The 17,306-nt window shown below is 32.6% G+C and overlaps 1 protein-coding gene across 4 annotated transcripts in view; it reads right to left on the bottom strand.

The window, feature by feature from the left end:
- Nucleotides 1-17,306, bottom strand: part of LOC126866470 (tetraspanin-5) — a 123,948-nt gene that overhangs the window by 41,708 nt on the left and 64,934 nt on the right. For all 4 annotated transcript variants that reach the window (XM_050620074.1, XM_050620073.1, XM_050620076.1 and 1 more), the window contains one exon: nt 3,468-3,588. In XM_050620074.1, the coding sequence (XP_050476031.1) occupies nt 3,468-3,570 (103 nt within the window). In that variant the 5' untranslated portion in view covers nt 3,571-3,588. The remainder of the gene's footprint in view (nt 1-3,467; nt 3,589-17,306) is intronic.

The raw sequence follows: 17,306 nt of genomic DNA, 5'->3' as shown, positions 1-17,306 counted from the left end.
ATCTCACAATCACAACAAATCTGTTGCATTCTTTTCATTATTTCCGATCCAATTGTAATTTTTTAACGTTAAAAAAATATCTCAAGTTTTTGCTAAATGTGGAAAAATTGTTATTGGTTTGAATGATTTCATATTGAATATTTTCTTGAAATATTACAAACGTTTTTCGTTTACTAAGATAAGAGCCAAATTGAAATACTATAAAAAGGCCAAAAGAGCTTATAAAAGAGCCAAATTGAAATACTATAAAAATTCGACAATCGTATGGATGTATAAGCTGTGATGCGAGTTTCATGACCTCACTTATTGCCATTAGATTACTTTTTGGCGAGCTTTGAAATTTACTGTTTCGAGTCTACGAAGTTGCCACCTCAAACGTGAATTTTTACAAAAAAAAAAAAAACGCAAAAGAAAAAGCGAATGGTATAGATGTGTCCGCGATTTGGTTGTCTACATTTGTTCAACTAAAATTTACCACTTCTCAAAAAAAAAGCTATCACCAAATAAAAACGTAAAAAGTTTGACATCAGCGCTGCATGAAATGTTTCATTGATTTTTCAGTAGGATATGATTGTCCACGATTTGTTCATGTTTGTCCACTCAATATTTTCAATTGGCTAAACTACACAAAAAAGGATAGCACCAAATGGAAACTTTTAACGATAACTTTTTTTTTTACAGCTGGACAAACAAAAATTTTGGTTGGACAAATGTGCACGAGCACTGTTTATAAAAATTCGCATTTGGACGTGCAAATTTCACGGACTTTACTGTTTCTAATAAAATTCCTACAACGCCAGATGGTACGAAAGGACGAACACAGAATTCACGTTGCATAATGTACTTCGAAATATCAAATAAACGATTTAATCGGTTTATGGTATATGATACAATGCAATGTATTCAGAGTATTTCAGAAAAAGTTGTTATTTCTTCTATAATAATTAAAGTTGAACTTAAACCGGACTTTCACGTAATTTTGAAAAATTTGAAAATGTAAAATTACACACAATGTATATAGTACACGAAAATATAATATATAAAATATTGAAAGAAAAATATTTATTATAATATTTAATAGATGAAAGAAATTGTTATTTCCATTCCGTTTCCCTACTTGTAGAAATCTGTAGCCTAATAATAACGAAATAAACTTATAATTATTTCAATATTGTTAGAACTAATGTAAAACATAACTTTTTACACGTCACGATCAACTACTTAACTTCTACGATGAGTCGTTTGCTTTTGTTCAAGTCAGACAGATGCAGTTACGATATGAAATAATTTTCGCGAGACTATTTCAATATAAAACAGTTTTTACACTTTACATTTTACAAATTTATCAATTTGACCAATGCCTCTTTTTTTTGCAACAAGATAATTCTTTAAAAGATTTTTATCGACCGCAGGAAAAAGCAACAGATGGGAATTTTCGTTGGAAAGTTTACGATACTTTCTCAAAGAAAATGAGCTATTTTTGAGTCGTTTTAGTTAAGATTTTTAAATTCAGTGTCTTGAAAAGGTTAATTAAGAACTGCTTAATTACAGCTGACCTCGAGAAAAATTCCAGATCCTCGCGAAAAGATGCGTTCCGTGTAAGTGTAGTCCACCTTCTCGAGAAAAAGCACGGAAAAACGCACCGGAAGTGCAAGTAACTTGTCCGCGATACCCTAAAAGCACGTTGAAATTACCCTCGCCTGGTAAAAAATAATTAGTACGCATCTTTTGGCCAATTGTTCATGGAAGCTAAATACGAGATGGGCCAAAACTCATTTTCCGACTTCTTTTAACGAGAACTTTAATTAGCAAGTTACTTTTCTGCGCAAATAGTTTCTTCTCTTTGTAATTATGTGGAATGAAATGGCAAGTTACGTGTACCAAATGTTCGCCTTTTGACCATCCACGAATTTGAACATTTTTTATTTAAGACTACAAGTAACAAGCTCTTTGTTTATTTACCGGTATGCCTAGTGATGGGATCTTTCCTAGCGATGGGCTGGTGCTTTCAACTGAATATCTGCCGCCATAAAAAATTTATCGGGGATAAATCTAGGGAAAGGATCCGCCAGTAATTTTTACTATTGCAATATTTTGTTCACAACATAAACGTCATTTCAAACATCCTATCCAACGCTCTGTTGAACTAAATTTCATTAATTCTATAAATCAAGGATTTCATTTCTGAAGTCAGGATCATTCGAAGATCATAGTATTGAGTTGTTGAATTGATGTATGTATGTTGATGTATGAAATCAAAAATACATCGTACCATTGAAAAAAAAAGTGAAGATGACTATGCTTTTTTACAGGAAGAAGCATTTCTTGGCGGTTTTAAGTACTGCAATTTGTAGCTGTTTCAAAGTAGGTCAACTTTTGTTTGAAACGTTTTCCTGTTGCATTATCAGAAAAGCTTGAAAAACTACTCTTCATTACAACTAATCTTCAAAATATTGATACGTCTTTGTTCACACGATTGGGCAAAGTTGAATTGACCGAAACGAATACAGTGGAATTTCATTTCTCTGAATTTGGAGGACGAATAATTCGTATAATAGGGGCTCTCAGTCAGATATCTGGTCAGATACTCTGGACAGAAGATTGACATGAAAACAACACATCATGGCCAAATCGAAGCAACTCAAGGCTAAACTTGACAAATTTTACTGGCTCGTTGGTCGTCGCTCCAACTTAAGCACTCAGAGCAAAATAATGCTATATAAAGCTATACTAAAACCTGTCTGGACCTATGGGATCCAACTATGGGGAACAGCGAGTAACAATATAGAAATCCTTCAAGGATTTCAAGCAAAAACACTGGGATCCTTAATAGATGCACGTTGGTATGTCACCAACGAAACAATCCACCGCGACTTCAAGATCCCCACAGTCAAAGAAGAAATACACAAGTTCAGAAGCAGATATAACACGAGAGTCAACAACCACCATAACCCATTAGTCACCCAACTACTTGACACGACGGACCAGATCCGTCTGTGCTTCAGTATTGGATGAGATTCGCAGACATCCACATAATCAATCAAAATGTGTACCGCATTAGGAAATTATTTCAGCAAATAACTATTACGTGCGTTATTTTAACATTTATTATTGGTACAAGAGGTACGTTCTCCGCGGATTAAGAAGAAAATACTCTTTAGATTGAAGCATTAGATTCAACTAGAATCAACATAATATAAATTATTATAAACCAAGTTATTGTACCAAATGAAGTTACTTAAAATTCTCAACGAGAATTGATTGTAAATAATCTACCAAATAAAAAAAAAAAAAAAATAATGGGGCTCATCAACTTCCCTCATTATGTACCTATTATTTTTCGTTCACACGATAGGAGCTGATGTATTTAGAAAAGTGAATTCAATCGGCAAAATTTCACTTAATCGGCGATTAACTTTCATTCAAATAAATAGAGTTCTGAAGAGTTAATATAAATCACTACTTACCGACTAGAATGAGGATAAATGCTGGGTCGAGCGCAACATTTGTGAGCCTGGACAAATTGTTGAATGTGTCCTTTTCGGTCCAAGCCCATACACCTACCGCCATGATACCCAAACCCAGCCACTGAAATATCAAGAGAAAAGAACTTTAAAAATTAGTCACAACGAGGATTAATTATAACATTATAGACGAAACATTTTAATTTGAAACAGGCATTAAAACTTTTTCTCAAACCCTTTTCTTGATTTATATTCCCATTTTTTGTAGCTTTATCCAATGCAAAAAACCATGATTATGTTGATAAACAAAATAGCGATAATTATGTTAGGTTTATTCTTGGTTTGCTTCATTTAAGTAAATGCATCGATCAATCACGGGAACTGGTATTTTGTATTTTTGTCGTAATCTCTTAACAAAGTTGCAAACAACTCATATTATATGTGAAATTTGTTCTTATTTAGACATTTCATTAAATTCCCACGATTTTCTAAAATGGACAATGTTCTAATCCATCACTTTGACAAATATTCGCTTAGCTTTAAATCCATTCGCTTGATCAAATAAAAAAAAAGAATATTAATTACAATATATTAATCATTAAGTTGACAAGTAGTATTATTTAAAGTACTTATTTAACAAATAATATTTTCAATGTAAATTTCGTCCAGGTTTGCTTCATCGGTCGATATTTAACACTATTTACACTGAACGTAAGATACGTTCTTAATTAACAGAAAATTAAGAGAATCCGACGTTTTCGTTAGAGGACTTATTTAATTTCTTATTTAACTTATTTAATTATTTTAAATTTATTCAAAATGCCAATTTCTACGACATATTTAAAAATCATCGAAATCGATGAGAGAATAGTTAATGCACAAGTTCAACATGAACAAATGAGCATACATGAGTATATCAGTAGTAGTATGAGTACATGGTAGTATGAGTATGAATGTATACAAATGAGTAGCCTGTATGAGATTAGCTCCTGGTTCTTTAAATCTCTTATCTTTTTGTCTTGTTCCAAGTCGTTCAACGCTTGTTCTACCTCGTTCACAAGACCCCATTTTTTTTTTTTTTTTTTTTTTTATTTTTTAGAATCGAACGCGTAAAAGTCGTTCTAGATTGTTCTAAACGTTGTTCCAAAATACTGTTCCAAAATGTATTATTATATTATATTGTATTATATTATCGTATTCAATTTAGGAAATAATTTGAAGAAACCGTAGCCATAGAACCATGGACATTTTCCTCCATTTTGACGACGATAATACACGGTAAAGGGTTCGTCCTTCGAAACACGTACCTACATCCGTAGAACAATGCAGAACAAAAATTTGCAAATTACACGAATACGAGGCTGACCTTACTGTTGCGTCGACGCCGCTCGTCGACGACGTTTTATCAATTTTCTTGAGAATGGAAGTTGTTCCAGACTTGGCTGCTTGAAAGAATTACCTGCAGCCCTGGAACAACTGACGGCAAACTTTCGGAGAACGGAACATGAATACAAGGGTGACTTTACTCCTGCGTCGTCGTCTAAATGACATTTTATCTCCCATGTTAAGTATGGGATTGACGGATAAGTCTTAAGACTCAAACTTTATCCCAACACGTTTCAAAAATACAATTTCAGCGAACAGACACCGTCCTGTACAACAATCCTCTGCCATTGGATATATGGCGGCACTCGACACTTTTTTTTTTTTAATGATGTTTATTTAACCCAAGATACAATTTTAAATACATTTTGGTATTCACAATAAACGGTGAATTTTTGTAATGATGTGTACCGATACGCGACGGTACGACGTAGCCATGCTATATTATGTGTCGGCGCTTTACATTCTTACATATTCTTTCTTTATTTAGATCTCCTCTTTTAAAAATTGCAATTTGTCTTGACGAAGACGTTCGACGATTTTGTATAAACGTCTTTGCACTGATAACTCGTTGTGGCAGCTTGTACTTGTACCGGACGACGGTAGCGCAGTGGTTAGCGCCTTAGGTTACGAACGTTCGGGACCCGGGTTCGAATCCCGGCGCCTGTAATCCGATTTTTCTTCCATTGCACATAAATGAGAAGAAAGCAGCAGTAGTTTATAGCGACTCTCTACATCTTCAGCCAGCAGCTGTAATCATCAAGGACAACAACTTACTACACCTCAGATAGTGTCATTATTCCATTCGTGATGGAATTCCTGTTGTTTCTCATTATCAGCAAAAACGTGAGCTTGACAAGGTTTAGAATTTACCGAATAACCAATATCATATGTCGTTTAAGAGAATTGGCATAAGTAGAGATAGTTGTATGGAAAATACGTGTAATTAACAGATGCGCGTCAGTGTCGTACGTCATTTAATAGAATTGGCTTAAATAGAAATAGTTGGCCATCTGAAGCCGTATGCGATAATAACGCGTTCGTATTTTGCGGGATAATCGTTTCTAATCCTTGGAGGTTAATTTATGGCATCGTGCAACTATCGAGTTTGCTGCGACAACAAACATGTATCTATTATACGAGTGGAATAATACGTTCGTTGGCGCAGACGAAACCAACAAATCCGCTTTCAATCAAACTCCACTTCGTAGATTTATGAGAAAAATAGGCATTGTGTATTTGTATTTCGGCATTTATGTTAATATCTATTTCTTATCTTCGAAGACTTTTAATATCGAAGTTAGAAAAATTGCAGGTACTGATTAAGTTGACAAGCTAAATGCGATATCCTTCGAATTAGCATAACGAGTAACGTGCTATTAAATTTAATATATCGACTTTGAGTATTCACGATGAACTGCGCCGATGTTAATTTGTGTATTGGCCAAGCTGGAATGTGGTTATAAATAAACTGTAGATGTTTGTGCACGTTCAATATACAAATTTATATGAAAAATGGGTATAATATATTAGCGATATATTGCATTTGCACAAGCAACAAATGCGACTCTCCATTTTGAGGCCGAAAGACATAAAATAAAGCAAATTACAAATTAATGATATATTCGATATAAGTTTAATGTATTAAATATTATGTGCGGTACGATATTTACAAATAAACATTCTGTCGCAAAAAGTGGAGTAAAGTGCCTTGTGCATGTACTTTTTTCTATTAGCAAAATATCAAACAGCAAGACATTTTGCACAGTATAGAGAAGATAGTTTTCTTTTTAATCCAAAGAATTACTTGACTCAAAGCGAAATAAAGTTTTTTAAGGAAATCCAAAAATCCATGGACAGGAGTACTTATTTAAAATCATGTATGTATAATTTAATACAGTTGTAGCTTTATTCCTACTGTTTCAGAATTTTAATTGATTTGAAGCTTTGCATTAAAGCACCCCTTTTATCATGTAACAAAATATTAAGTTCTATTTACCAAACTGATCAAAAGTTTCCTACATTGAAAGTATTCATGTTCGACTAATCATAACAATACACTATCAGAATCCTCAAAATGCTATATTTTTTTGTTTTTATTTACAGCTTTTTTTTTATTTAATTGTTTACATTCACAATTTGTCCAATTTGGACATTTGGTAGAATTTTTTGGCTGTTTGATTATCATGTGGGTGGCTACCCCCAGCGGGGCATTTACTTACAGTGACTCTTCTTAACCCTTTAACCTACAACTACGGGCATAGCCCGTAGTACGATGATCGGACCAAACGTAAATATTACGGTCATTCTCGAACGTAAATCGTAGGTTAAAAGATTAATATACCTCATCGTGACATTCTAAAAATTACTGCACTCTATGTTTCTTTATAACAATGTCACTGAATCGATTGGTTTTTAATAACATACTACAACATTTATTTTAATTAGTAGAAACAAACATTTCATTTGCCTGATAAACGTAATTTGTTGTATTTGTTGTATGTTGTATGAAAAGCGGACCCAAAACAATGGCGAAATTTAACATCGCACAAATATTTCGATAAGAAATAAGTTACAATATTGAATTTTTCAAAAACAATGATTTAAGGGAGAAACCGGATTATACGAAATACTTCAATAGACTTATCATAGTACGTCTTCGTGTGTGTGCACATTTTTCTGTCGTTGATTTGTCCGTAGCAACGGGTCATCGAGATTGGCTCGATCGGAGAACAATCATCCGCAATAATTCCGCAATAATTCCGTGAATGTGCTAGTGACACATTCCAGCCTGACACGGGAATGCCGTTGTTCGTACACCTAGAAATAACGATCGACGAAAACATTTTTCTCTCTCGTTCTCCTCTATCAAATTGTCAAATTTCTCGTAATAGAAATATTCGATAAAAAACATTTCTGTTTTCGTGATGCCATTTACGCTTAATACGCCTGACATCTGTACCGATTAGAGAAAAAATAATTTTTTATTAGATTCTTTATTAGATTCTAGAAAATTCTTTTTTATTAGATTCTAGAAAATAGATTCTTTCGAAAGAACTTAATTTTATCCTGAGGATATTTTTCATACAACGACAAATAAAGGATAATCGAGTAATTTTATTTAAGTGCTGAAACTTCGTACAATTTAATAATATCGTCTTACGGTTTACGTATATAGCAATCGCAATATCTGCGCTATACAGGGTGGTTGGTAACTGGTGGTACAAGCGGAAAGGGGGTGATTCTACGCGAAAAAAGAAGTCGAAAATGTAGAATAACAATTTTTCGTTCGAGGCTTTGTTTTCGAGAAAATCGACTTTGAATTTTCGGTCGGTACGCGTGCACTTTATCGCGTCTCGTTATAACGGATCTCACTGTAGATCGTTGTCTCGATTGACGTTTTTTTTTTTATTCTATAAATTTTTATTCCATATTTTTTATTCTATATTTTCGACTTCTTTTTTCGCGTAGAATCACCCCCCCCCCCCACCTTCCGCTTGTACCACCAGTTACCAACCACCCTGTATAAAATGGTTAGTTGTTGTTGCGTATTATCGACTAAAGAGCAACCGGTCAGGTCAAACCGATCGGTCGATATCGCGTACCTCGAATGACTTAACGTTCAATGTGGAGAAGATGAAATAACTCGAGTGTTAGATTTAGACGGCACTTTATTTGTACTAGTTGTAGCACTTAACCGAACTAAGTGAGGACTACTGTGTCTTTAGTTCACTGGCTATCCTGTTAAATATAATAGTCACTGACTGAATACGGTTACATGCTGACTCTTGGAATACTGGTGCAAGAGTGTCTCTTGGTGATGTTGCTGTCGTAGAGGAAGGTTCATGGTGGGTGTGTCTCAAGTCTGTTCCTAACTGATCATTGGGTAAAGACGTATGTTTGAGGATGGGCTGGCTGCCTTCATGATGGCTCGCGTGCGGATGACCTTACACTTGCGGAAACCCACGTGTCCGATCTTCCTGAGATGTACCATAAAATAAAGAAGTTTCGTGCCTTATGGGTCTTTTCGTCAGGTCCTAAAGTATCTTGACTGTACAATAGGGCCACTGTTTATGATGGGTCCGCACTAGGGTAGCGTAGACCCTTGACGGTCGTCCTGCCCGAGGATCGCATCTGGTTCACATAAAGCGTCGTGGTAATTACCAGGTGGCCACTTCAAATCCCGAACAGTTGTCTTTCTTGCAAGCAGAGACGACCGAATGAAACGATTATGACACTGCGATTGAATAATTGATCATTATCGCGGTCGCAGCACAAAAATACAGATAACACGTTAGAGCGAATATGATTTGGATAGTTTGCTGCCAACCGATCACGTCTAATATTAATAATTAATAATTGACGAACCATATATTACCGAATAATCTGTGTGTATTTCCATGCAAATTTATGTGTTTGAAGTCATAATTGGGAAAATGGATGCTCGGTAGAAAATTGCTTTACCTATCATATATTACAGAAAACACTATACTGTGAATATCTTATTATACAGGATGGTTGGTAACTGGTGATAGAAGCGGAAAGGGGGTGATTCTACGCGAAAAAAGAAGTCGAAAATATAGAATAAAAATTTTTAATTTTTCCATCGAGACAACGATCTACAGTGAGATCCGTTATAACGAGACGCGATAAAGTGCACGCGTACCGACCGAAAATTCAAAGTCGATTTTCTCGAAAACAAAGCCTCGAACGAAAAATTGTTATTCTATATTTTCGACTTCTTTTTTCGCGTAGAATCACCCCCTTTTGCGCTTGTACCACCAGTTACCAACCACCCTGTATATCGTTTCATATTATGTGCATTCTGTGTAATATTAAGTTAGAAAAATTTACCAAATGTCCAGCTAGACAAATTGTAAAGTATAAATTAAATAATAAAAAAAAAAATTCTGCGTAATATTGCACTTTCAAATTTCCTACAGGCGCATAGAGATGCACAGTATAATTGTGAGGTTAGCACATCGAATTGTTGTATATCCTTCGAATATAGATACTCGAGGCACGGATTTCGTTAAATATCAGAACGTCGGAGTAATTTACATGTTCATTAGGACCGTTTTAATCATCGAGAAAGTTGAGTGAATAATTCAGAGACGAGTTAAACATCGCGTGAGAATTGCTACTTGAGCGTAATTTCTCTCGCTTCGTGGATATGTATAGGAAATAAATTTTGAACGCTTATCAATCGACTCTTGACTGCGATTACTTTACGCGTAATCTTCGGACAGCAAGTGAAAAAATAGCTTTTTGCAAATTGACTGTCAATGTCTCGTAGTTACTATATTTTGTAAGGACAGTAATAAGGATATACTACATTTTCCTTAGTTTCTCGCGGATAAGAGCAAGTAAGAATCCTTCAGTCGACCCTTTACGACCTTTACGACTTTTTTCTACATTTTGATAAAGTATTTGATAGAGTGTAAGTGATCAACTTTTAAGATTTACACCACTTTCGCATTAAAGGCGAGTATGCGACCGTGTCGACTTCTAAAAATCGAAATTTTCTTTTGCATATTTTGTAAAGCTCTATAACCGTAGAATACTATGGTGGAAAGGATATCTTAAAATTCCAAGAGATTTGTATTACATCTTGTTCGACTATGCGTTCTGCATTAATCAAACAACGAATAATGAACGCAAATAGTTGAAACTGAGAACCAGTAAAAATAAAAATTTCGATTATACGTTTTTGTGTAATTTTTACACATCGTTTGCTACACACTCTTTATGCAGTGTACTCAAGTTTCATCCAAAAAGCTCACACCACGTTGCATGCGACAATATATGCAATATCAAATTCATTAATTAAAGATAAAAAAAATCATCTTCGTTAAAAATGAAAAATAATTTTCATCAAAGACAAAAGATCGTATTCGTTATTGTGTTTCCTAGGTTTGTTAAATTTATTCATACGTCAATTTCTGTTACCATCCTTTCTCTTTTTGTACGAATTTGTATAAATCTGTAGATTCATAGAATTGCATATACTGCGAATATTTTATTTCGCGTGTTCCTTTGTTGTCGATGCTGTATTCATTACGCGTCCTTTTAAAATCTCAGAAGAAAACATTTAAACAAATAACATCTCAATAAAACATACGTTCCCAATTTATGTACTACCTTTTATGTGTTTTCAACCGCCAGCAAAGTTTCCTTGTGTAAAACATTATCCATTATAGATTGGAAAATTAACTGTGTGAATTTTTACAAGGAAAAATCAAGCGGTATAATGTAACACAATAAAAGAGCGATAAAATACAGAAAACAAGAGATCAATGTAAGAATATAATATTTTTTTTTTAATATTTATTAAAATTACAATCAATTCTCGCATTGAAAATGGAATACAATATAGCGTAAGAAATTAGAAATAAGAACCCAACAAGCTCCCTGTAACAGGCTACGAGCTTAAAGTACATAATAAATTATTATTATTATGTGAATTTTTACACGTTTTCTGCTGATCGTTTCCTAGCGTTTTTGATTTTTGTACTCTTACTTTTTTTTTTTAATATTTATTAAAATTACAATCGATTCTCGCATTGAGAATAGAATACAATATAGCGTAAGAAATTAGAAATAAGAACCCAACAAGCTCTCTGTAACAGGCTACGAGCTTAAAGTACATAATAAATTATTATTATTATGTGAATTTTTACACGTTTTCTGCTGATCGTTTCCTAGCGTTTTTGGTTTTTGTACTCTTACTTTTTTTTTTTTTTTTTTAATATTTATTAAAATTACAATCGATTCTCGCATTGAGAATAGAATACAATATAGCGTAAGAAATTAGAAATAAGAACCCAACAAGCTCTCTGTAACAGGCTACGAGTTTAAAGCACATAATAAATTATTATTATTATGTGAATTTTTACACGTTTTCTGCTGATCGTTTCTTAGCGTTTTTGGTTTTTGTACTCTTACTTTGGTTAGTAATCAATACACTGTCCGCATGCGTCTAGACGTGTTTACTCTCTTCGGTGCTGTTACGATGCACTGAAACTTTTATTCTCCAATTGACACCGAAAACAGTATTTACTTCTGTTTCCCCAATATAATAATACATATGTAAGATCGTTAATCGCGTGGTAATTCAGCTGATCGATTTTGAAGTCTGAAAATCGAGAATCGATTTTCAACGTCCTGAGTTACCGATCTTTCTCCGTCAATCTTCAAATGTTTTAAATAATTAGTCTTTCTTCTGTGGTCTTGTCTATCTCTGATGTCATTCGAAGATGGTATCCCACTGGGGGTAGCCATCCACATGCTATATTGCTATATCACTAAGCTATAATATTGTACCAAATGTCCTACTGGACAAATTGTAAAATGTAAATAAATAAATAATAAAAAAAAAAAAACTCTGATGTTACTCTCTGTCCGTTCGTTTGGTAAACGAGTGTCTCTCAAAATGACTGTTCGTAAAACGAAGAAAGTCGTTCTGTCTGTGAAACAAAGAAAGTCGTGCTATCCATGAAACAGGAAAAGCCCCTATCACACTTGAACTCTAAGGAGTTTACATATACGTACTTTACTTCAATACATAACATTCTGAGAATCGAAATCAGAGTTATTTGTGAGATCACATGATATATGAATGGGTAAAGGAAAATGTAAAAACGTTAGATTGCTTTTATTTCTGGTTAATAAAACGTAAAATATGATGACTTTGAAGGTAACAGATATATCGCCAGTAGAAACGAAAATTAGCCGCAAATTTTCGCAAAGTCGGCTAATTTATCCCTTGGAGGTGTTCCAAAAAAGTGAAAAATTGAAATTTCGAAAAACCCTCCCAGCGTTACCCGTGGAAAACTATTACCTAACGAATGAATTTTGCTTTTTGATTTCAGATGATCCACCACCAAGTTATCAGGGGCACCGCAATTTTCCGAGACACGTCCGAATAATTACTGCCATTGCCGTATTTTTTAATATTTCTCCGTGAAAATTTTACACAATATTCTTCGAATGTCATACTTTAATGTACTATTGGTTTTAATAAAGAGATTTTAACTGTGTCGTCACAAATAATTCACAAAAACATGCCTTATTTTTGTACGAATTAACCTTACCCCCCCTTAAGCAAAATCGAGTAAATATGTAAATTACATACGGTGACTGTAGAAAATATTCGTAACAATACGTATTCTTATTTTCTAACTAAACGCTCCTATAGCAAGTTCCATATTTCATTTCCACGATATCAAATTTTTCTAGTCACATAAAAGTATACCAAAAAATTCTACCAAATATCCAAATCGGACAAATTGTGAATGTAAACAACTAAATAAAAAAAAAAATAAAAACATGAAAGTATATTTAATATGTTTGAATTTAATTAATTAATATGTAAACTCTACAATAGGTGCAATGGCGTGTAAATATCTTAACTCGTTACCTATTGTTTTCATCGAGAAATTTCTTAACTGAGTTACGTTGCATTTCAAAGGATACTTTTCTTATTTTCTGCTACCTTACGTTTTGTCTATTTTTTATAATATTAATCAGCCATATATTCTCTACAAAAAGCTATTAATCTATTTATATCGAAAGGCTATCAGTTAGGTGGGTATTTTAACTTTAATCTGTTTCAGTTAGATCGACTAATATTATGAAAAATTTAAATAACCAAACCAAGCCATTTAAAAAGCTCAAGATCGGCCTGGTATCTCGGAAAATAAAATTGCATGCATCCGACGAGTCCCTTGAAACGCAACAAAATTCATTTAAGACGATTTTTTGATAAGACCAATAACGATTTATTTTAGATGGATAGATTCTTATTGACTCACTCTGTACATAATACATATATAGCTACAAGAAATGTTTACACTTCATCGTATCCAGTGTAAAATTTACATATTAATTAATTAGATTCAAACATATTAAATTTTGTAACACTTAGTAGTAACTTAATAATATTTTAGACTGTATTTCTTATTGACCCTTTTTGTATGCATATAATTTGACCATGACATTCTCTGTAATAAACGAAAACAAAAATAGACTTTTTCCGTATTCGTAGGTATTTCATGTTCCAAGGTAAACAATAGCTCCACTTTATACAAGGTATATGTGTATATATGCAATATAATAGTCGCTACAGTTTTTTTGGACATGTCCGATAATCCGACAAAAAAAATATATTCTGAGCAACAGTTAGCCAGTGGTGAAGAGGCAATAAACTGGGACACAAAAAATTGGCACAAAAAAATGTTGGATCAAAAACTTTCATTTTTTTATATAGCAATACATGTATAATCTTTTCTATCCAATAACAAAACATCGATAAAGGATAACATTCTCTTCGTTTTAGAAATGTCCTGTTTGCGATATTAAAGCTATATTATGTTCATATTATATTTATATAAAGTTGTATTATATTATACCAAGAATAGATGAATTCGATGCAGACTATCATATGTAGAAGGAAAGAAGAAGATCCGAGATATGTGATAGAAGAATGTGAAATAAAGGGAGGACCAAAGGACATAGGAAACACGCCAATTGAGACTGGAGAAGGTTTAACAGAACTTTCTTTTTTATTTATTAATATTTACAATGAATTCTCGCATTGAGAATTTTCAGTAATTAGTTTAAGAGAACTGAAAGCAATAATAGGGAAGAGAAGGGCAAACGACAAGGAGGAGGCACAGCAAGGAGGCTAAAGACCAAAGTCGCAATAGTTTTTAGTCATTAGTTGCTAATTTGTAGTTTATAGTTTATAGTTTTAGTTTTTAAAAATGGAATAATTAAGGGAGTGCAATAGAATAGAGTGGAAAAGAGGCGAGGTAGACACATAAGAAGAGAAACAGACATAAGAGATGTGAAACCGAAAGTTCGTCGAAAGCCGAAAGGCACGGACTAAGCAATAATAAATAATAAATAAAATAATAATAGATGAATTCATTAATTGTTAAGATTTCCGAATAATATTACACTAATTGCTATCTTGTATATTTTCATACAATTATTATATATATTTTCAATATATCAATTATAATAATTCAATTATAATATATTTTAATGCAATTAATATATATTTTTACTACGCGTTGTTTCATTATTTAATTGTTTGTTCACTTGCAAAAATGAAAAATGGAACCACGTTCATACCAGTAGCACTTAAATGAACTTTATTAATATGTCGTATTTAATTATATGATATAAATAAAAATGAGAATCGAAAGCAATTTTCTCTTTAAATTTTCAAAGTATTACCTGTTTTGTAATGAAATATACAGCATTGCCGGTTCTGTAATGAATTGCACTTCGTTCCACTGCTGTTCTACGCCGTTCTCTGACGCTTCTGTTTACACATCAAGTTTGTAGCAATTGAAATACCGTTACTTGTCTCTCCCGCTCGAAATCAAGCTACACCTGACTAATGTAAACATAAACGTAATACACTATTGGAGCGACGTAGAAAGTTTAAGAATACTTTTATAAAGAATGTATTTGTATGTTATATGTTATATTGTTGAGAAACTAATCTTAATATGTCTTAATAAATCTTTATATGTATATTCTGTTTCCAGTCAACAACATGGTAATAACGACTGAAAGGTACAATTTTAAAATAGAAATAATAATTTATGAAGCTGTAACTTGATTTAGAAATTAATTATGCTACTCCGATTTTCAAGTTATATTACTGCATTTTATTTTGATCGTTCATTATAAATAACACTATTTGATAGAAACAAGCACGTAATATAACCAAACGCGAGAGTAATGAAACACATATATTACTAGAACATATATATGAAACAGAAATAATAAATAAATAATAAATGAATCTTCACGATATTTTAAACAAAACTCTCAAAAAAATTATAGTAAAAAGCTGTATTAAAGAATTACAAACATTTAATAAAGGAACTAAAAAGAGCATTATAAGACACGTAGAACACAAATGAAATGTTATATTAGATTTATAAATAGATTTCTAATTTTTATCGACATAATTAAAAAAATGAAATTTAAATAGAAATTTCTTTGCTAAATATTATAGCAAGTGTCATCAAATCATACTAGATTTATAAATAGATTTCTAATTTTTATCGACATAATTAAAAAAAGAAATTTAAATAGAAATTTCCTTGCTAAATACCATAGCAAGTGTCACCAAATCATATTAAATTTATAAATAGATTTCTAATTTTTATCGACATAATTAAAAAATGAAGTTTAAATAGAAATTTGTTTGCTAAATACCATAGCAAGTGTCATCAAATCATACTAGATTTATAAATAGATTTCTAATTTTTATCGACATAATTAAAAAAAGAAATTTAAATAGAAATTTCCTTGCTAAATACCATAGCAAGTGTCATCAAATCATATTAGATATTTAAATAGATTTCTAATTTTTATCGACATAATTAAAAAAATGAAATTTAAATAGAAATTTCTTTGCTAAATATCATAGCAAGTGCTCTACCTTAAATATTCCATATATTTTTGCATATTATACACAGTCTGTAGATTCTTGGAATTTTTAATTTCCCCAAAATGCATAAATATTCGCAGTCTAATTATGACCGGCAGTGTAGTTAGAAAATTAAATGAAAAAAAAAAAAAATTACCACGTACGACAAACGATAGTTCGTTTTATCATTTTGACATGCACTGAAAAATGAAGATAGGCGTTTGTTGTTCGGAATTAATTTTGTGTATGGTACATTGAATACGGAGATCGTTCTCGACGTCAAAAAATGTCGTTCAGGGGGCGAATGATAAAAGTGGTAGGCGCGTGGAGGTGAATTCAGACAACAAGTCGAAAACTTTCAAGCTCAATTAAACTTGAACCAAGTTGCAGACAGAACCATCGCCCCGAGGCGATGAGAGCGATTGGAGTGCTCTTTCAGTTGGCTGTCCGGTTCATTTGCTACCAATACGAAAAATAAAATACGAAGCCCTGCGAAAGGAAACGAGGAATATATCATCGTGTAGCGAAAAGTGTTTCTCATTTATATCCCGATTATCCTCGATGTTCCAGCCGATCGATTAATCTGAGAAATTAATCAAATGTCGCATTATTCTCCTGCAATTAAGTGAGATAAAAATCCTTCGAAAGGAAGCATAGCTGTTATGTTGCGTAAAAAATATTAATTAATTGATCCATGTACGTATTACTTTGCGGATAATAGGTAAACTGCAGAGAATTCAAAGAATATCCTTATATACAGTCGAAGATAAAAATAAGCAGACTACTAGCAGTATACTACTTGTCTTTATACTACATATTACATTAGAATTCTAAATCTAAACACTAAACTCTATGAACTACTGTAACTATCGCATATATATTGCAGTATCTTTACTACGATTATTTTATTTAAAATAATATTTTACAAATGGATAAAACAGATGTTGGTTAAACAGGAAACGATGGTTGTTTAACGTGAACTAATCACAATAACGTATTATAATTAA

The sequence above is a fragment of the Bombus huntii genome, chromosome 6 (assembly GCF_024542735.1).
Source record: "Bombus huntii isolate Logan2020A chromosome 6, iyBomHunt1.1, whole genome shotgun sequence".
Taxonomy (NCBI): domain Eukaryota; kingdom Metazoa; phylum Arthropoda; class Insecta; order Hymenoptera; family Apidae; genus Bombus; species Bombus huntii.
Note: the sequence above shows the minus strand (reverse complement) of the source record. Positions and strands in the feature narration are given on the sequence as shown.